This window comes from Pimephales promelas, chromosome 25 (genome assembly GCF_988280905.1).
Source record: "Pimephales promelas chromosome 25, fPimPro1.hap1.1, whole genome shotgun sequence".
In the NCBI taxonomy this organism is placed as follows: Eukaryota; Metazoa; Chordata; class Actinopteri; order Cypriniformes; family Leuciscidae; genus Pimephales; species Pimephales promelas.
In genome coordinates this window covers 8374047-8396155 of record NC_142793.1, presented here as the reverse complement: position 1 = coordinate 8396155, position 22109 = coordinate 8374047, and the positions used below count along the sequence as shown (strand labels likewise).

At 45.4% G+C, this 22109-nt stretch overlaps 1 protein-coding gene across 1 annotated transcript; it reads left to right on the top strand.

The window, feature by feature from the left end:
* Nucleotides 1-224: 224 nt before the first annotated feature.
* LOC120473374 (achaete-scute homolog 1b) lies at nt 225-1485 on the top strand. Its single transcript, XM_039663177.2, has one exon. The coding sequence runs from the start codon at nt 506-508 to the stop codon at nt 1049-1051; it is 546 nt and encodes a 181-aa protein (XP_039519111.1). The 5' UTR covers nt 225-505; the 3' UTR covers nt 1052-1485.
* Nucleotides 1486-22109: the final 20624 nt, after the last annotated feature.

Below are 22109 nucleotides of genomic sequence, written 5' to 3'. Positions count from 1 at the left end.
TGGATGTAACAGAGCACAAGAGGATAAATCTAATCTGAACGCTTTCAAAGAATTTTAGTTTCTTTTCAAAAGCATCTATAAAGCCATTCACCTTTTATTCAGCACATTTTGTGGTCTCTGTCATTCAGTTTAAAAGCGTTTGAATCCACCAATAGGCTTTGAGGCTGCAGATATTGGGATGTAAATGAGCACACAGCGCGTGCTGGCGCAGTGAAAGCGTCCGATTGTTTATTGAGCTCGCGGAGCCACGCGCCCGGCTCGCGGAGCGTCACCCGGCGGGGGCGGAGTCTCGCGCAAGAAGCGTGCGTCTTCAAAGGGGGTGGGGTGTCGGACGCGTGTTGAAAAAGCAGAGGGCTGCCAAAGTTTGTATCAGATTCGAGGGACAGCGAGACTCGGAGCACAATACTCCCGAACGACCACGCGGAAGGCACGAGAGTCGTGCGTCACCACTTTTTTGTTTGACAGTGATAGTGGATTTCTTGTTACACTAGACTTACCAAAAGAGATGAATACTGCAACGCAACTGGCGCAAAGTGCATGCAACGCGTCCATCACCCTGCAAGAGTGCGCGCTCCCGAGCCAAACCAAGTTGAAGGTGCTGAAAAGACAGCGCTCGAGCTCACCGGAACTCCTGCGCTGCAAGCGGAGACTCACGTTCAACGGGCTGGGGTACAGCATCCCGCAGCAGCAGCCCGTCGCGGTGGCGCGACGCAACGAACGCGAGAGGAACCGCGTCAAACAGGTCAACATGGGATTCCAGACGCTGCGTCAACACGTCCCAAACGGCGCGGCCAATAAGAAGATGAGTAAAGTGGAAACGCTGCGCTCGGCGGTGGAGTACATCCGCGCGTTGCAGCAGCTGCTAGACGAGCACGACGCGATCTCTGCCGCTTTCCAGTGCGGCGTTCCGTCGCCGACGCTCTCGAACGCGTACTCCGCAGACCCAGAGTCGCCGCACTCGTCCTATTCGTCCGATGAAGGGAGTTACGAGCACCTCAGCTCTGAGGACCAAGAGCTGCTGGACTTCACCACTTGGTTTGATCGCTACTGATGAGATTTTACTATCCTGCACCCAAACTTTCCATGGGACTGCTGGGAAACCCAGTTCAGGCCATATGAGGCTATTTTGGAACATGCTGCTAGTTTCTTGCTGGTCTGTTGACCACTTTAAGCTATGATGCTGGTTTGTTGCTGGTACGAGATTGAAACCATCCACTGTGTTTCAAAATAGCCTAAACTTCCCAGATTGCTGGCTCAGCATACAGTGTCGTGGCTTAGTGGTTAAGCTGGAAAAGGCTGTAGGTTCAAACCCCAGTGGGGTCCACGAGCTTCTACAATACAAAAAGACTGCTGAATTAGACCTTTGCCTGACCCTTCATAAGTGCAATTGTGGGCATGTTCTTTATGTCCTGTTATGTTATTTTGATGAAACAAACTCCCCTAGTCAATTCCAAGAATGTCAAGTTATTGGGAATATTGATTATTCCCAGACAGCAACACAGACTCGGGCCAGATCCGGCCCACATCTGGGCCATGTGGAATCCACCAGATGTGTTGCCTACAACCAACTACCAGGTCTGCGTTGAAATTTGTACAATAACTTTTTTGTATTGTTAAAGATGAAGATATATTTTTTGTAAGCCAATTCTTTGTGACAATGAACTGTTAGTTTGTTGTAATAATAACCATTCCGTTATAGGTCAACGTTGTTTTTAACACTGGAGAAGATTTGATCTGTCGATCTGTATTTATCAAAGTTTTATTGTTTAGATGTACAGTAGTTCTTCCTGTGAAACCATACATGGCAGATTTTTTTTTCAATGCACTTGTCCATTTTTTAATTTTTTATTTTTTGTAGTGTACATAAGTGATTTAACAAATATATTTTGTGGAAATGTTTTTATAAATAAATCTGCTCTATTTATGCATACGTCATTGTTTCTGGTTGATTTCCAGCTTGGGAAGACATATGTTTTCCCTGCTTGACAGGTGATAAAACATCCCTGCGGATGTGGAAGAATGCTTCTCTTTAAGACACTATGGGCTTTTCTACCCTTTCTAAGGACAAAGATGTCTTGTCTGAGCGCGATCAGGCTAAACAAAGCTATTTTTACTGTCAGTGTTGAACCCAAACTGAGTTTTTCAGCCCTATCAAACCAACTCAAAGAAGTCGTTTTGCCTTTGTGCGTCCTCATTTATGCAATTCTATATAGAAAAACATAAAATAAGGAGGCTCAAGGGCAAAACGACTTATCTGAGTTGGTTTGAAGTTGTTTATTGACAATATTATTGACAAAATATTGCTAATAATTGAAATAATGACTTGGATTTCACCTGGAGGCTGATACATTTCAAACGAGGACAATACCAGTTCCCTATCGTAGTCACTTCGAGTTACGTCAGAAGTGACGGAGATTGGGGGTTTCGCATAGAAAGCCAATCCTCTTCGAGTATTAAAACACGAGCCAATGGCATGCAATGCCTTGGGGCTGCGGAAATTTGCATAGCGTACTCCGCCCTACTCCGTGAGTATAAAAGGAGGAAGTGAACGCAACCGCAGTATGTTTTCGCTTCGGAGCCAAGAGAACCTCTTCACTCCTGAAAGCACTGTTCAAGACTCTTCGAGACGAGCGTCCTCTTCAGTGTTGGTGTGACGGCGGTACCCAGCGAGATTCTGCATCGCCTGCGATCTGAGCAGTGGTCTGCCAGACTTTGCGCTTCTCCCTGGTCGCTTCAGCGCTGAAAGAGTGAATTTCCTCCTCTCATTGAAAGAGCTGCACGCGCACGTCTTTTTAAAGACGGTTCGCCCGTGCTCTTCTGGGTGTGATTGATTTCTGTCGTCATCTGATGGTCACGATCGCTGCTTTGTATGCCTGGGCATTTCAGCATGCAGCAGCAGCGTTCGTGGATGACTCATTTTCCTTCTGTGGGAACATGACCATCTCTACACTGAGGTCGAGACTCAATGATCTCACTTGAGTGAGAGTCCCGGTCCCCCCCGCTCGATCGGTTTCCTCCATAGGGGGCCCGTCGACCCGGGGACCTGGTGATTTACGGTGATGGTGTGGGATAAGCCCCGACGATTCCTCGGGCCACACCTCCCGCCTCAGTGCGAGAGCCAGCGAGCGTTAGTTCGATTCAGTCGGTTGCTTCTTCGGTGGCACCGGCTGCTTCGGGCAGCGCTCCAGATGATGATGCGATGTCGATCACAGCATCACTAGGCGGGCTTGACTCCTCGGGAAGTGAGGATGCGGCCGCGTTGCCTCCCTCGGGAGCGTCAGCGCCGCCGTGTCTGATCCCGCGATGATGGCCGTGCTATCTCGGGCGTCCGTGAGCATCGGGTGGGGGTGGAACTCCGCCCCTCCCCGATCTCTCGCGGCTGAATAATTGGTTTTTGGGTAACGCTGCCGCCTTACGGCCACGGCCAACCCCAATTTCCTTTTTTCCCCGAGTTGCATGCGGAACTGACACGCACTAAAAAAAAAAAAAAATAAATAAAAAAAAAAAAAAAAAAAAAAAAAAGCGTGCTTAGTTCCCCGCCCTTCCTCCCCTCGGCGATGCGGCTGTCTGTGGGTACGCTGGGGCTCCCCCGGTCAACCGGCGGTTGCTCTCAGATGCCCCTCCAAAGCCTATGGGTTCTCGTCGTCTATGGCGGCGCGATTCTGTAGAGCGGCGGGACAGGCAGCCTCCGCCCTGCATATGATGAGCACCTACAAAGCTAGCTGCTCAGGAATGTGCACGAGGAGGTGACGGACCAAGCGAGCTGCGAGCCTGTCGCCTACCTTGTCCTTAAACGGGTCACGGAGGCGGTCGCTCGCTCCCTTGGTCAGGTGATGCCCACCGCTGTGGTCCAGGAGCATCATAATGTTCGGCGGTGCGGTCCAGGACTTTGCCCAGCACTTCTCGACCGCCTAGGAGCAGACGAAGGCGGTTTCTCTGCCCCGACGGCCAGCTGCTGCCTCCAACCAGCCGTCGGCTCGGACGCCTCCGCCAGCTCGCCGCCGAGGACGCCCCCCTGCGGCTCCCTTCCCTCCCACGCGGCCCCAGCAGCAGCCTTCAGCCGGTTCGCGTCGCGGAGGAGGCCACAGGTAAGCGTCCCAAGAAAAGAGCCCCCCCTCAGGCCGCGTGCCCCGCTAGATGCCAGGCGAAGCGATGTTCCTGAGGCGGGCCGCTCAGTGATAGTGTCATGGTTTTTCTCAGGAGGCGGTGGCAGGGCCCCTCCTTCCCCGGTGGAGGGTCGGTGGAGAATCTTTTGTTCTAGCTAGCTCCCTGAGCTGGTTGAGGAAAAGCTGACACTGTCATTGAGCACACAGACTGGAATGAGCGCGCACGACGTCCAGTGCGTCGCCCCGTTCATTCCTCTCTGTCTCGGAGGGCGCGGAAGGGTGCGTGTGTCGTCCCCGGGCTACGCCAATCCCTTCCCCCTCTGTCGCCAGACCCCCGGCAGAACAGACCCCCGTGGAACGCTCTGCCTTCCCTGGTCTCTCCTGTCGGGGAGCGGGTTTCGACGGTGCATCCGGACGGGGTAACTCCTGCACGCATGCCGGTCGACCCGCCTCGCTGCCCCTCCGGGGGGACGTCTGTGGTTCGCATGACCCCGTTGGCTCACTTCCTGGAAGCCTGGCTAGCGCTTCCCGGGGTTCCCGCTGGGTCATCAGAACGATCGGATTCGGCTACGCGATTCAGTTCGCACGGTCTCTTCCCCGCTTCAGGGGAGTTCGCTCCACGATGGTTGGTGGCAATGCCCCAGTCTTGAGAGCGGAGATTGCGACCCTGCTGGCGAAGGGTGCAATCGAGACGGTCCCTCCAGCCGAGGTGAGGTCCGGGCTTTACAGCCCCTACTTCATTGTCCCCAAGAAAGACCGGTGGGTTACGACCGATCCTGGACCTGCGCATTTTGAACCGTTCTCTCCATCGACTACCGTTCAAAATGCTCACGGCCAAACGCATTTTCGAATGTGTTCGGTATCAGGATTGGTTTGCAGCGATCGACCTGAAGGACGCGTACTTCCATGGCTCCATTCTCCCTCGACACAGACCGTTTCTTCGGTTTGCCTTCGAGGGCCAGGCATACCAGTACGCCGTTCTCCCATTCGGGTTAGCTCTGTCCCCTCGCGTCTTCACGAAGATCGTCGAGGCAGCCCTTGTTCCCCTTCGCGAACACGGGGTTCGCATCCTGAACTATCTCGACGACTGGCTGTTACTAGCACACTCTCGAGCTCAGGTTTGCGAACACAGAGACCTGGTGCTACGGCACCTAGCCCGTCTGGGCCTTCGGGTCAACCGGGAAAAGAGCAAACTTTGCCCCGTGCAGAGGATCTCTTTTCTCGGCATGGAGATAGACTCGGTCGCCATGTCCGCGCAGCTCACGAACGAGCGCGCGCACTCACTGCTGGCTTGTCTTCGACAGTTCGAGGGCAAGAGTGCGGTTCCACTGAAACTATTTCAGAGGCTCCTGGGGCATATGGCATCCGCGGCCGCGGCAACGCCGCTCGGTTTGCTTCATATGAGACCGCTTCAGCTGTGGCTTCGCGATCGAGTCCCGAGGTGGGCATGGCATCGCGGCTCGCTCCGAGTTCCAGTGACTCCGACGTGCCGCCGATCCTTCTTCCCGTGGTCGAACCTCAGCTTTTTACGGACAGGGTCCCTATTCAGCGAGTTTCCAGGCATCTCGTTGTCTCCACGGATGCGTCTACCACGGGTTGGGGTGCCATGTGCAATGGGCATGCAGCCGCCGGTTCCTGGACAGGAGCCCAGCGCCTCATGCACGTCAATTGCCTCGAGCTGTTGGCAGTACGGCTCGCCCGGCACCGCTTCCGAGCGTGCTCTAGGGCCAGCATGTGCTTGTCCGCTCAGACAACACTACGGCAGTAGCGTACATCAACCACCAGGGGGGGTCTACGCTCGCGCCGGTTGTCGCAGCTCGCCCGCCACCTCTTGATATGGAGTCAGAAGCACCTGAGGTCCCTTCGTGCAGTTACATTCCTGGAGACCGGAACCGGGCAGCCGCGAGCTGTCCCGGGCCCGTCCCATCTCCGGCGAATGGCGACTCCATCCCCAGTCGGTCCAGCTGATTTGGGACCAGTTCGGGGAGGCACAGTTAGACCTGTTCGCCTCTCGGGACTCGTCCCACTGCGCCCAGTTATTCTCTGACCCGCGGCTCTCTCGGCTCGGATGCGCTGGCGCACAGCTGGCCACGGGGCCCACGCAAGTGTGCGTTCCCCCAGTGAGCCTCCTTGCACGGGTGTTGTGCAAGATCAAGGAGGACGAGGAGCAGGTCTTGCTGGTAGCCCCCTACTGGCCCACCAAGACGTGGTTCTCCGAACTCTTGCTCCTCGCGACAGCACCTCCTTGGCCTATTCCTCTGAGACCGGACCTACTCTCTCAGAGACGGGGCACTCTGTGGCACCCTCGTCCCGATCTTGGAGGCTGCACGTGTGGCTCCAGGACGGGACGAGGCAGGTTTGAGTTCGCTGCCACCTGCGGTGGCGGCAACCATCACTTCCGCAAGAGCGTCGTCCACGTGACACCTTTATGCGTTGAAGTGAAACCTCTTCGTCAATTGGTGTTCTTCTCGCTGAGAAGACCCCCGGAGATGTTCGATCGGAGTCATGCTTCCTTCCTGCAAGAGGGGTTGGAGCGCAGGCTGTCGCCCTCCACCCTTTGGATTATGTCGCGGCCATTGCCGCGTCTCATGATGCAGTGAAAGGTAAGTCTATGGGAAGCATGACCTGGTCATCAGGTTCCTGAGGGGAGTGAGGGGGCTAAATCCGCCTCCCTCCCCTCCTGCCCTCTGGGGACCTCTCAGTAGACCTGGGTGCTCTGCAGAGGCCTCCCCTGGAGCCTTTGCAGTCGGTAGAGTTTTTGCCCTGTCCTATGTGACAGCACTCCTGATTGCATTGGTATCCATCAGGAGAGTAAGGGACCTGCACGCACTCTCTGTTGACGAAGTGTGCCTGGAGTTCGGGCCGGCTTACTCTCACGTATTCCTGAGACCCCGGCCTGGATATATGCCCAAGGTTCCTACCACTCCCCTCCGGGACCTGGTGGTGAACCTGCAAGCGCTGCCCCTGGAGGAGGCAGACCCAGCCTTGGCACTGCTCTGTCCGGTACGTGCTCTCCGCACCTATGTCGACAGAACGCAGTGTTTCAGGACCTCAGACCAGCTCTTTGTCTGTCATGGGGGGAGCCAGAAGGGAAGGGCTCTCTCAAAGCAACAGCTGTCCCACTGGATAGTGGATGCCATTGCTTTGTCTTACCAGCAGCAAGGCCTTCCGTGCCCCCTTGGTGTGACGGCCCATTCCACTCGGAGTGTAGCCTCCTCTTGGGCTTTAGCGCACGGCGCCTCGCTAACAGACATCTGCAGAGCTGCAGGCTGGGCGACACCCAACACCTTCGCCAGATTCTATAATCTGCGAATTGAGCCGGTATCCTCTCACGTACTCGTTTCGGCCAGTTCTGGATCCGCTCAGGTGTCTTCGCTTGCTCGCCACTCCACTCCCCGGACTGGATAAGTGCGATATTTCCTCAGTTCTTCCATTGAAGTCTTGAGTCCTCCAGCACCGACGATGCGGGCACCACTGCGTGGCTCTGGATGCTAGCTAGGTGCCTCCATGCGCACGGTTCCCCATGGTAACCGTCTCATGTGTATTATCCACTGTAAGCCTCTCTGAGCATGTGTCTTCCCTTGGCAAGCCATCTGCCACCCCTGGAGTTTAAATCAGTAGCCACCTGCGGTTGGTACTCCAGTGTTCCATATGCGTTCCTATGTGGCCATATGTGTATCCTTAAGTCCTCCCTTCGGTAGGCAGCTGGTAGCATGTCCCCTTCGGGATATGTTTCCCAGTGTACCTTGGTAATCCTGTGTCAAAGTCGGATCCCCAAAAAAAAAAAAAAAAAAAAAGAGGTAAGGCTCGGGGGTTCAGTCTTTCGCAGGGCACTGGAAGACAGCTTGAAGATGGCGTGATGGCACAGACCCCCAATCTCCGTCACTTCTGACGTAACTCGAAGTGACTACGATAGGGAACGTCTCGGTTACGTATGTAACCCTCGTTCCCTGAGTAGGGAACGGAGACGTTACGTCTCCCTGCCACTTCTGCTGTATCGCTGGGTAGAGGCCGAGTTCAGTCTTGGCTCCTCAGCGAAGACATACTGCGGTTGCGTTCACTTCCTCCTTTTATACTCACGGAGTAGGGCGGAGTACGCTATGCAAATTTCCGCAGCCCCAAGGCATTGCATGCCATTGGCTCGTGTTTTAATACTCGAAGAGGATTGGCTTTCTATGCGAAACCCCCAATCTCCGTCACTTCTGACGTAACGTCTCCGTTCCCTACTCAGGGAACGAGGGTTACATACGTAACCGAGACGTTTTCTTTAGAGTTTTTAATAAGAGCAGCTCATGCATAAAGACTTAATTTAAGACATTTAAATAACGTAGTAACACTTTATTTGTGTCCTTGTTACATGTACAGAACTTACCATAGTAATAGCAGTAAATTATGCATTACATGCAACTAACCCTCAACTAAATTAAACTAAACTGTTAAGCTTATAATGCATAGAGTAATGAAAATAAAAATTGCTAATTAATACCACTAACAAAGCTCAAAATAGCCCCACACTAACACGGTAGCATAATCAGGGTCCCTGCATGCAAAACGAAGCATTGAGAACTTTGTAAGTGTACAGACCGTTCAATAAGAAGATATTTTATAAAGGCAGTCCACTTTGCGAATACAGGCAGGAGCCATCTTAGGAAAACAGTCTCAAGCAGTCGAACCACGAACGCCAAGCCAAGTGCGCTGGTGCGATGTGAACGAGCCAGAACTTGGCTCTGCGTTCGTGGTTCGACTGCTCGAGACTGATTTCCTGAACGAGTTTGAACAGGAGAGTCACAGAACAGAGCAAGGCGAGCATTTGTGCTTATAAAACAAACTTTTTTATTTATTTTTTAAATGACCGATCGTTTCGCTAGATAAGACCCTTATGGCTCTTTCAGACTGCACGATTTTCAAAGTAGTCAGGTCGCTGCTCTTTTCACACTGCATGACTATCTTGGCCAGCATTCAGTCGCTGCTGTGTTCACACTGGACAATGGATCGGCGACAGAAGGTTTCACACTGCATGACTTTAGAAAAATCGCCGACAGACTCTGTATAGCACGCTGCACGCAAACTACATTTCACAACAAACACGCGTGAGATATGAAAAGGAAACAACGCGCGACACCACACGTGCAAGACCGGAGTTCTCACGTGAGACTTTTTTTTTTCGACCCGGTTGTGGTACAGCTGGTGAAACAGACACGAGTGCTCCTGCCAAATTTCTACTAATTTTTCTTCCATTTATTGTGTCCAAATAGACCGAGAAGAAGCTTTTTTTGTTGAAACAATGCCATATCATGTTGATATGTGATCTATAACTCCTCCCCGAACTCCCTGCTGCTCTGTATCTTGCTCTCTCACTGGCTGCCGGTGATCGCCGATGTAGTTTTCAGTCAAAACACTTTTCACACAGCAGGATTTTGAATCGCCGACAGGTCCAGATATTTAGCATGCCAAATATCTCACGGGCGTCGGCGACTTGTCGGTGATTCTCTCAGTTCGCGTCTTTGTTCATTCACACTGCGTGATTGTCACTCGCGTGAACGAGCGCCGATTTGCCTGTGATTTCGGGCATTTGTCGGCGATTTCTCAAAACCTGTCGGCGAGCCAAAATCGTGGCTAAAATCATGCAGTCTGAACTCGGCATTATTCATCGTCTGGTGTCATTTAAAGCCCTTTGAAGCTGCACTGAAACTCTCATTTGGACCTTGAACCGTTTGGTGCCCATTGAAGTCCATTATATAGAGAAAATCCAGGAATGTTTTTATCAAAAACCTTAATTTCTTTTCGACTGAAGAAAGAAAGACGTGGACATCTTGGATGACATGGGGTTGAGTAAATTATCAGCAAAAGTTTTTTTTTTTTAAAAAGTGAACTACTGCTTTAAATATAATTTCACTGTACCAATGACACCTTAAAATAAAGTGTAACCGATTAGTTTTAGTGGTCTATGGTTCTGAAAGGCAAGATAAAGATCTATTTGAGCAATTAAGGTCCTTCAAAAACTGTCAAATAATAATGCCCCCCCCCCCCCACACACACACACACACAGAGAGAGCTGTTTTGAGCAGGTGTGAAGCACGTGTCTGTGTTTGGGACACATCTGCTCCACCCCATTGGCTGGCTGATGAACCCTCTCGGCTGGAGTTTTATAAATAAGGGAATGATTTATGACAGCAATTATTCATCTCTTTATGGATTCTTCTATATCTTTTAGGGCACCAAAAGAAAAATATACTCAGCACAAATCACCTACTGGTGGGCTATTGTTTTATTTTGAAATATAGTTAATCTTTGCTGACCTTCATGGGGTCCAAAATGACATGTCACTGTGTTTCGTCTTAATACCGGGTCGACTTTAGTTTATTAGAGAATGAACTCTTAATATTCAATGCAAGTGACTGCTATATTCAACGGCACCCCCAGCAATTTTGAGAACATCCATCAAAATGAATTGTCTAAAGAAAATTTGATCCAGACTAATAATTGCAAAAGAATGCAAAAATAGTAATTAAACCTCTTGATAAAACAAAAAATATAAAATCTATATTTTTCGACAGATTTAAATCTAAATCTGTAATTTATTCCTGTTATCAAAGCTGAATTTTAAGCATCATTACTCCAGTCTTCAGTCATTTTGAAAACATTTCCGATGTTTCATTTTTTTAGGTTTCTTTGATGAATAAGACAGTTACAGATCTTTTGTAATATTATAGATGTCTTTGCAGTACCTTTTGATTTTGAATTAAATGTATCCTTTCTAAATAAAACTCTTAATTCCCTTAAAAAATAATACTTTGAATGGAATTATGTATTTTAAATATGTTTTTGTTTTGTTGTTGTTGCTGTATTTATGAAAGGGCCCGCATCTGTGTGATGCTTCCAGTCACGCCTGCCGTAAACTAAACTACTGGGCAGGGACGTGCACAGGAATTTTGAGGGGCAGTTGCTCTGACCTGAAAAAAGGGCACCCCCCCCCCCCTCCTCCCCCCTCACGGGCTATATGAAGGAATATATTCAGTTGAATTTGTCCCCTTCCAAATTGCCTTATCTGGCCGTGTTTATGTCCAAACGCAATGCCTCATCTTATGGTATTATAATTATTTATGAAGATTGCAAAATGTCAGAGATGAGACAAATGAGCAAAAGAGTTCTTCATATTGTTGTTTATTGTTTTTTAAATTATTTATTTATTTATTTATTTGAAAAGAAATAATCTGGATTGAATGGAAAAAACTCGAAAAAATAAAAAACGCTTAGATTTCGGGAAAAAATACAATTCTTTTTTTTTTTGCCAATCCTGACCTCCCCCTGGGGCCCTAAGCAAAATTCTGCTAAGGGGCCCTCTACCTGATCTGTGATGCCGTGAGCCATGTAAACCATTTGCCATTGCCACTCAATACCGCCCAATACAATCATCCCTCCTTTAAACAAAACAGTCAAAGAATAAGTACAACAATATAGAACAGAATGAGGTTCAAACAAACAATATTTACTGAATAAAGCATTTTTATAGAATGTTAAGATAACATTACCATTCACATAAGTGAATATTAACGTAAACATAAACAAGAAGAAAATAATAAAGTACAACCCTGAACTTTGGCTTTTGGGATTAACTTTGGTTCTCTCTACAGCCAGGGTATTTTCGGAATCAGTAGCCTATGATTTTTATTTATTTATTTATTTATTTTATGCATGTTAAAGCAAATCTTGATGTATGGTTATTTACTGAGGGATTTGCGTTCATATTGACCAGAATGTCCATCTAATCATCATTTTAAATTCAATATAGCCTATAAATCAATAGTCAATCAATGTCAAATTGCCAATACATTGGTTTATATCTTGCATAATTAGTGCAGTTGTTTAGAGTTTTTAACTACACTGAGACTAGATAATCAGTGTCTTTATAATGTGTACTTTGATTGGAAGTGCCATCATTTCTCTGGTCTCCACATTTCTGCTTGAAAAATGCGAGTTTCATTTCGTGCACGCGCATATGAACGCAACACACGCGACGCGGTTATGTTTTCCGAGCTGTAGTAAACAAACAATGTTGTTGCACTTTGTCGTTTATCAAAAACAAAACGTAATAAATAATGGTATTTTACTCTCACTTTTGACGGGCAAAAAGTGATGCAAGAGATGCACTGCCTGCCCAGACAAACCATCAAACTTTGCGGACACTAGTGAGGACAGAACACAAGTTTACCTGACTGCTGTTCCCTCAATTCACTCTCATGTTTTTCTTCTTCCTCTTTTCGTGACGAGAAGGATAGTTTCGCTTCATTTTGATGCATCATGGTCGTACACATTAATTAGCGCACGACACGAGATGGAGGCGCGGCCTGAGTAATTTGCGGTGCCTTACCGCACCGGTCGCGTGCAGTCTATGGTCTCGTGGAAACAGTTTGACTTTCAATTTTTTTTTTTTTTTTTTTTTGGAAGTGAATGAGGCTTTGCGATTTTTATATTATTTTTTGTCTAGGCCTACGTGAAATTCTACATCCATTGTAAGATTTTTTATTTTTTTTTCCTCAGAAGGGCAACCTGAGTCGAGAAGGGCATATGGGCAGTTGCCCGGGCAACCTGAGCAACCCCCCTGTGCACGTCCCTGCTACTGGGGATGAGAATCAAGCCACTGTTGCTTGTAAAGTGATGAAAGTGGACTTTGTCTTGGCATGTAGTGGCTTTCTTCAGAAGGTAATCACACCTGGGTTTATTTTTATAGCCTGTTGAGCAATATTTGATTTCAAAGCCTGAAGAAAAAAAATTCATATACATTTTTTGAATATTTGAGCAAAAAAAAAAAAAAATGCTGCCTTTAAGAATAAGACGAAGGTATCTCAGTAGACAGGATGTGACACGATCACTGGATTCAGACGTGCCTCGTCTCCTTCCTGCCGCCATGTGGAGGCACTGAGGCCACATTTCTCAGTTTTCGGACGCTATGGTTGTAAACCATAAACTAGTAACTCTGTTGTCCATTCTGCTGTAGTCTCAGCCTCATGTGTCATTGTGGTGTCTGTCAGGAGTTTAAGGATTAGTTCACTTTTAACAAAACTTTTGCTGATAATTTACTTACCCCCATGTCATCCAAGATGTCCATGTCTTTCTTTCTTCAGTCGAAAAGAAATTAAGGTTTTTGATGACAACATTCCAGGATTTTTCTCAATATAATGGACTTACATGGGAACCAGACGGTCCAAGTTCGAAAAGACAGTTAATAACAGTTTCGGATGCAGCTTCAAATGTCTTTAAACGACACCAGACGATGAGTAAGGGTCTTATCATGCGAAACGATCGGTTATTTCAAAACTTATTCCAAAAATGAAGTTTTATTAACTAAGTTCGGGAGGAGCATGTTCAGATAACACGAGTGGACAGCAATCAGCAATCAATGATGAGAGGGTACAAATCAGCAGTCTTACCTCGATTCATTGACAGTTTGCAGCATCCCTCCTCCACCCCTTCTCCACACTCCTAGTTCTCCACACTCCTCTTTCTAAAAAATCACTTACATAGGCGGGGAGTACTCTGGGTTCGGGCTGAATTCGAGCTCGGAGCCCTCCCTCCGTACAGCACGCCAAATACGCATTAAATCTTATTCCTCAATTATATGTAAGTGTGAACTCGTGAAATGTAACTTTTCTAAGGACAAATGCTAGCCTTGCTCTATACTGTGAGGCGCGTTTGTAATACGTAATACGTAATTACGTGCAAAAGGTCACGGGCGACGTAGCCGGAAGTACAGAATCAAAATCGTCCGACATCGTTGTTTTACCTTTTAAATCCTTTTTTTGTAAACAGCGTTTGAGTTAGTTTGCACGTTCAACCTATGCGTTCAACTTGTAAACACTGACTTTGTACTTACGGCTACGTCGCCCGTGACCTTCTGAACGTGATTCAGTATCCTTCGTATTCGTATTTCGTATCCTTAGAAAAGTTACATTTTTGGAATAAGTTTTGAAACAACTGATCGTTTCGCATGATAAGACCCTTATTCATCGTCTGGTGTCGTTTAAAGACATTTGAAGCTGCATCTGAAACTGTTATTAACTGTCTTTTCGACCTTGGACCGTGTGGTTCCCATGTAAGTCCATTATATGGAGAAAAATCCTGGAATGTTTTCATCAAAAACCTTAATTTCTTTTCGACTGTAGAAAGAAAGACATGGACATCTTGGATGACATGGGGGTGAGTAAATTATCAGCAAAAGTTTTTTTCAAAAGTGAACTAATCCTTTAAGCAACTAATCACACGAGAAATGGGACATCCATTTACTCATTCACTTCCGTTCTCACACATGACAGAACACAATACTTCAAATAGTTGTCACAATGTAGTTGGGGTTTTGGTTCCTAGACACTGTCACCTTTGGCTTTTGGCTTGCTTAGTTGGAGACATTTAATAATAACAATTATTATAATAACAATAATATTGATTTGCCCGCATTGACGCCATTATATGAAAACTGGACTAAGCTGAGGTGCGTTTCCCATACAACGATGTAGTTCGCTGCTTCACTAGCATAGTACGATGCATCGTTGAAATCAACTAGCTAGTCACGACTGTTTCCTGAAACCCATTGTCGCAAAGTATCATTCAACCACGTTGAATAACTACTTTTAATTAAACTGTTTGAGATCCAATTAATGCTAGATTTTTTATATATAAATTACAGACATGTAATCTGAGGACTATTTCTAATTGTTCTCAGATATTTTGCTTTATTACCAGACTCAATATTTGGCTCGTTCTTACACAGTAGAGAACGTTCGCACATGCACACTCTTCAAAATCGGTACTTTAAATATTTTGAATATTATATTTGTATGAATTCTAAATAAAAGGCACCGGTTGCACTGAATGTCAGCTAGCTTATTTTGCTCAAGATAAGGATTTATTACCTCCAATTGTGTTCTCTACCGATCCACCTGGAAAGGGTCAACTGGATTTTCAAAGGTTTGTGAAGAGTTTTTACAGGCTGGTCTGTTTTAGGCCTTATTCAGAGCCAGGCAAGACAGGTATGAAATCAAGGCTGTGAGGACTTGACTGCAAAGCTTTAGTAGTATCCTCTGTAAGATTTCTTGGAAAGATATTTCATCAGCAGAACAATCCAGCACATTAAATAACCCACAGAAGAGATGTATGTCTATCCATGATTCCTGTTGAAAATCAAAGATGGTGTTGCTGTAAATAAGGTCTAGGGGACACCAGGGATGAAAGTAACACCTTTCACTTGAGCATCGGTAACTCAGCAGTTTGTGCTCTAAAAACGTTATACATCGTAGCCATATTTGTCTGCTACAAATATAACTTACGTGGACATGTACAACACGATCACAGATTATGTGAGTTATTGTCAAACACAAAGATTTCCATTGTTACAATTTACCCCACTACTGGAGTGAGTTGTAACACAGTCTCGGGATAGACGTAACAGTGGGAAAGTCGTGACCTAATGGATAGCGAGTGCGACTGGTAACCCAAAGGTTTCTGGTTTGATTTCAGTACCGGCGGGAAATGACTGAGGTGCCCACCACAGCATAATGGTTGCCCACTGCTCCGGGGGTATGTGTGTCATGGTTTGCAGTGTGTGTGTATCACGGTTTGTAGTGTGTGCGTGTCACTCCTATGTTCCTAATTAGTATGCACTAACTTGTATGGGTTAAGGACAAATTCTGAGAATGGGTGGCTTGGCCGACGCTGAAATAAGATTCACACAAACTCAATTTATTCAAGAATGTTATTGAAGAACAAAGATGAAATGATGGTTCAGTGTGGGTGATGGAAGAAGACAAGGGGTCGGCGAATACTGGAGCTTGTGTGCTTTATTATAATCACTCTTTCCACGGCGACTCAGCGCTCTGATGGAAATGATGGACATGTATATTAATTCTAAAAATGTCCACAAAAAAAACGTATGTGCTCAATTGAGGTGGATAACAGGATTTTCAGGAAGAAAAGTTTTTATTGTTTTTTATTGTAGATACTTGCATAATCTAAAGTAGCTGTAGTGTAATTTGATGCTTTCCATTCATGCTAACTTCAAACCAACATGCTAAAACAGTTAGCTAAGATGTGGCTGTAACAAGGGATAGTTTTAACAGTTCAATAAAAATGTTACTACCAAACCCTTATGATGATTCCAGTTAGAAATCACATCCCCTGTTAAGACAAAATAAGAAAAAAGTTTTTTTCAAGTCATCCTCATTTATATAGCGCTTTTAACCATGTAGATTGTTTCGAAGCAGCTTTGAGATGAACATAATTTAACAGAGATTGGTTTGATTGAGGGATTGAGGGATTTATGTGGTAAATATGTTTCCATCAAAGATTATGGATAAAAACATTTTTGGTCATAAAATGTACCAAAATGTGCTGTTGATCACAGTAACAGCACTTCTCTTGTGAGCTCAAAAAGGTGATGCAGTGTATGATATTGATGGCATCACCAGCTCTTTTCTTACGCGTCAGTGTAATGGGATTTTCAGGAAGAAAAGTTTTTATTGGTTTTTATTGTAGATACAGTTGACTTGCATAATCTAAAGTACTGTAGCTGTAGTGTAATTTGATGCTTTCCATTCATGCTAACTTCAAACCAACATGCTAAAACACAATGTCCCCTGTCGTAGAGACGATTGCTGCGTCCCAATTCAGAGGCTGCATCCATGTCCAACGGCGTCACCGCGGCGTGAAGAGGGCCGTCCCAATTCAAAGGCTCCTCCAAATGCGACCATGGTTTCCTGTGAAATGAAGGAAACACCAAATGATCCTTGGCTGGCTAATCGAGCAGCATTCATTGCACACCTGTGATGACAGGATTGTTTTTAGAGAAATTGCCAAATTACACTTTTAAACATGAGTATTGGGTTTCAACTTACTCAACTGTCCAATGAGACAAATGGAAAAACAAAAATAAAAACAAAAATTGTAATTGTTAAGATGCAATATAGTTTATATTATTTATGTCTCCGTACTGCTCAAATGTTGCTGTAGTTGGTAGTTTTTTGTGTTATATATTGTGTCTCTTTTTATTATTTTTATTTAATGTTTAAAAAGTCACAAAAATCAGTATTATAAACTTTATTTAGATGTGCCATGAATTTTAGTAACTGTGCTGAAAAAAACCTAATAGAAAACAAATGAAAAATGTAAATTTCTAAGGGTTTCTAAAGGTGTCTTTTTAAAATAAATAAATGAACAAAATTACATTGTCTAAATGCTTGAGTATATTGTCTGACCAATGATTTTTTAAACTTTTAGTATTTGTACTACAAATTCCACATTTTTCTGTCTTTCCTTATCCTGCTCCTGTCCCAGAAGCGTCCCGCCTTTCCATCTACAGATAAATCTCTTCTGCTTTCTCTAAAAACCTCAGGATGTCTATAAATCCTAACAAAAAAATCACAATACTCATGTCTTTAAGGAGGAGGGAGATAAACTTGCTTTTCACTCAAAAGTTAGACAGAAGAAAGTTTGAAAATGCAGAGCCTAACACTTTGACAGCACTAAGCTGTCTAAACTTCAGACGACCTAACCGTGTCTCACAGATTTGAGGACAGGGGGTTTGAAGTCATTTGCATGAACCATTGTACCACACAAGTTTGGCTTCTCTTTTTTTTCTGATGAGAGCCTTTTGGCCATTTACTTCCACCCTGGCTGGCTGTTTGGAGCCGTGAATGGCCTTCACTCCAGGCCCACACAAAGAAGCCTTTGTGCCACTGCTGCACCATATTCATCATGTAATGCCTGTTAGACAAATCTGATTGGACGCTCCTGTCACTTTGATGTGTGTTCAGGGGGCGAGCGGTTTGGTAGTGGTGAATTTCACTCTCTTGCTCGCTCTCTCTTGACCTTTAGGCCTAATATAGATGGGAGGTTCGGGTGCTGTGCCGGGGATGGAGACCCTCATTATGTGCGAAAGCAATTTCATAACAATTACTTAAGTCGCACAAAAAACGGGTAGAGATGATTGACGTTACTTTACTCTGGCCTGAACAAAACCCAGATTTGAGCAGAATAACAGATGAATGTGTAGAGTGTGGACTTAATTCAAACAATTTTAATCCCCCCCACCCCCCCACACTTTATTCACCCCTCAAACACCCCCCCCCCCTTTGTGGCTCTTTCACTCTTTTCAGCTTTCCATCCTTTTTTTTTTGCCCAGAATTCCTGATTTTCAGGGTAATTCCACACAGACAGAGCTGCTAATTAAGTTCATTAAAGCAGGGGGCTGCTAGACTTCTGATAGTGAGCTTATATCTGTTTAGAAATCTGACTGTTGGAGCTGGAATTCACTGAATTGGCTAATGAACCAGGAGGTCTGGTTGGTTTGGCTGTTTTTGCACTATTTGCTGCTTTCGAGTGGAATCTTTATTCTATGACATGAAATTGAACTTTTGAGTGAAAATGAGAGATGGGGATCTTTAAAGTTAAATTTACTGCACAACCTCAAATGTATAGGCAAGACAAGTTTGTTTAGGAATGGTTTGTAGGGAATTGATTCATAACTATAGAATCAATTCTTTTATCACAGGTTCACGTTTAGAGTCTGTTTAGAGAGAATGGTTTTAGAGAGAAACAGTTTTAGAGAGAATGGATTTAATAACAAATGATCATTTCAACGGAAGTGAATCAATCATAACTTTAGCAGGAAAATAACATAACATGGTATAAAAGCAAACCAATCTCTGTTACCTTAAATTGTATGTTTATCGTAAAGCTGCTTTGAAACAATCTACATTGTTAAAAGTTAATTGCGCTATATAAATGAGGATGACTTGACTTGACTTCAAGTCAAGCTCTAACAGTCTGCGTGACACAAGAATGAACCTCATTGGTTCTCGTGGAAGCTCAAACGTACTGTGTAACACGAGAATAAACACGAGACTGAACCTCATTTACCCCTTTTCCACCAAAAAATAACTGGCTCGAAACTGGTGCTGGTTCAAAGTTGGTTCGGAGTTGGTTCAACTTGCGAACCCTTTCAGAACCTGTTCAGAGCCCAGGGAACGACGTTGTTTCGTCACTGTCTCGCCGTCATTTGTCTTAGCTAGAAACGCTTGCAACATTACTTTGGGATTACCTCTAACTCGTGTAGGTCTACCAAGAAGGCTTTAAAAACAATTGAAATATGTAAGTCTTTTAATCTTCTCTTTTGATATGATATCTTTTCTGATTAGTTATGTTATGTGCCCCTGTCTTTTTTTCTTTCAATTTATTTGTTCTATATTGTGACTGTTTTGTTGTTTGCTTATAATGTTTTCAATAAAAAAAAACTGTTTTTTTTTTAATAGAAATGCTTGCGCCAACTTCAAGCAAAACAATTATAAAGGTGGACTCCATTGTGTTTCTGCAAATGTTTCTCCTGGCTTTGCGATCCTTTATTATGGTCAGAAAAGATGTTTAGAACACATCTAAACCCAGCCCAGTCCCTGACGTAAGCATGACGTGGTAAAAGAACGGTTCTAGTCCAGCAAAGAGTTGGTGCCGCTTTGGAACCAGTTTTCCTGGCCGAGAACCGGTTCTTTGGCTGTCGAAACACAAAGAACTGGTTCGCCCACATGCTAATAAACCTCATTGGTTCTTGCAGAATATCAAACATGCTGGGTAACACGAGAGTGAACTTCATTGGTTCTTGCTGAAGCTGAAACGTGCTACATAACACACGCGAATGAACCTCAGAGGTTCTTGCAAAAGCTCAACCGTGCTGTGTAATAAATACGTGAATGAAAATCATTGGTTCTTGCACTTGATCAAATGTGCTTTTTAATATAAAAACAAACCTAATTGTTTCTTGAGGAAGCTCAAAAGGGTTGCGTAACATGAGAATGAACCACATTGTTTCTTGCTAAAGCTCAAACGTGTTTCGTAACACGAGAATTGAACCTCGTTGGTTCTTGCAAGAACAAAATGGGGGTGCGTAGCACATGAAAATAAACCATATTGGTTCTTGCAGAAGTTCAAACTGTGTAACACATGTTTGTGTCCAGCCTCTCACGGGGATTTCGGATGCCCCAACGCCTGTGATGAGACGACTCAACGCCTGTGATGAGACGACTCAACGCCTGCGATATGCTATGGCGCCGTTTGATTCATAAACAATATTTATATTTAATATTTATATTTAAACAATATGAATGTAAGCCAGAGGAGAACTGGCCCCCGACTGAGCCTGGGTTCTCCCAAGGTTTTTTCTCCATCCAATCTAATGGAGTTTGGTTCCTTGCCACTGTCGCCTTGCTTTTGGCTTGCTTTGAGCTTGCTCAGTTGGGGTTATTTAGTGTTTAGCAATGTTGTTGATCTGTGTTGTGCTACTTTCATGTTATCACTGTGAAGCTGCTTTGATACAATCTGTATTGTGAAAAGCGCTATATAAATAAATGTGACTTGACTTGACTTGACATGTGAATGAACCTCATTGGTTCTTGCTGAAGCTCAAACATACTGTGTAACACGAGAATGAACCTCATTGGTTCTTGCTGAAGCTCAAACATACTGTGTAACACGAGAATGAACCTCATTGGTTCTTGCTGAAGCTCAAACATACTGTGTAACAAGAGAATGAACCTCATTGGTTCTTGCAAAAGCTCAAGCGGGCTGCGTAACAAAAGAGAACAAACCTCATTGGGTCTTGCAGATCCTCAAACGTGCTGCGTAACACTAGAATGAACCTCATTGGTTCTTTACAAAACTCAAACGGGCTGCCTAACAAATGAGAACGAACCTGATTCTTGCAGAAGCTCAAATGTGCTGTGTAATATGAGAATGAACCTCATTAATCTTGCAGAAGCTCAAACGTACAACGTAACATGATATCAAATGTTACACGGGTCCATGCATACATAAATATATGTCGGCTAACAGACTGTAATACATGACGCCGGTGTATGCGCGTAACGTGCATGTGTATGTGTGTGTGTGTGTCCATGCACAGTTGCAGGCTTACCCTGTGACATTTACTCCCCCTTCCCCAGACACCACTCGTGGTGTCCTGGAGAGGAAATCTGCGGTGCAGTTTTCCGAGCCAGTCCGATAGACAACCTCAAAGTCGAATGGCTGCAGAGCCAGGAACCACCGTGTTATACGAGCATTCGTGTCTTTCATTCGGCCCAGCCAAACCAGTGCCCGATGATCAGTTTCTAATTTAAACCTCCTACCCATTAGGTAGTACCTGAAAGAGTCCAAGGCCCATTTGACCGCCAGGCATTCCTTCTCTACGGTTGAATACCGTGTCTCTCGTGGAAGGAGTTTCCTGCTGATAAAAGCAATGGGTCCTTGTTCTCCCTGCAAAAGTACAGCCCCAAGGCCAAATTGTGAAGCATCAGTCTGCACTGTAAAAACTTGGTCAAACTCCGGACTCTGCAACACTGATTCTTCACATAAAGCATCTTTCAAGTACATAAAAGCACGCTCACAGTTTGCAGTCCAATTAGGCTTGTTGGGTTTGTTCTTCCTTGTGAGCTCAGTAAGGGCTAAGGCTTTCTCAGAAAAGTTCGGGATAAAGCGTCTATACCACCCCACCAGGCCAAGGAACGACCTTACTTGCTTCTTGGTTACAGGCCGCTCAGCCTGTTTAATGGCCTCCACCTTTCCAACCTGAGGGCGTATGACTCCATGCCCCAGCACATGACCAAGATAACAGGTCTCTGCCTTAGCTATCGTGCACTTGTCTGAGCGAATAGTAAGACCAGCATTTTTTATTCGATTTAACACCTCCTTGAGATGTATCAGATGACCCTGCCATGTCCTACTAAAGATAATGATGTCATCCAAATATGCCGCTGCGTACTTCTCAGTTCCACTAAGGATCTGATCGATCATCCTCTGAAAAGTCGCAGGAGCCCCATGTAGCCCGAAAGGAAGCACGCGGAATTGGTAGTGCCCAAATGGAGTCTTGAACGCTGTAAACTCTTTACTGTCTGGACTTAAGGGCACTTGCCAATAGCCTTTGCACAGATCAAGAGTTGTGAGGTATTGTGCACTACCAAGCTGTTC

What these genes read in the sequence shown, in the direction of transcription:
- LOC120473374 (XM_039663177.2), top strand. Translation starts at nt 506, where the DNA reads ATGAATACTGCAACGCAACTGGCGCAAAGTGCATGCAACGCGTCCATC.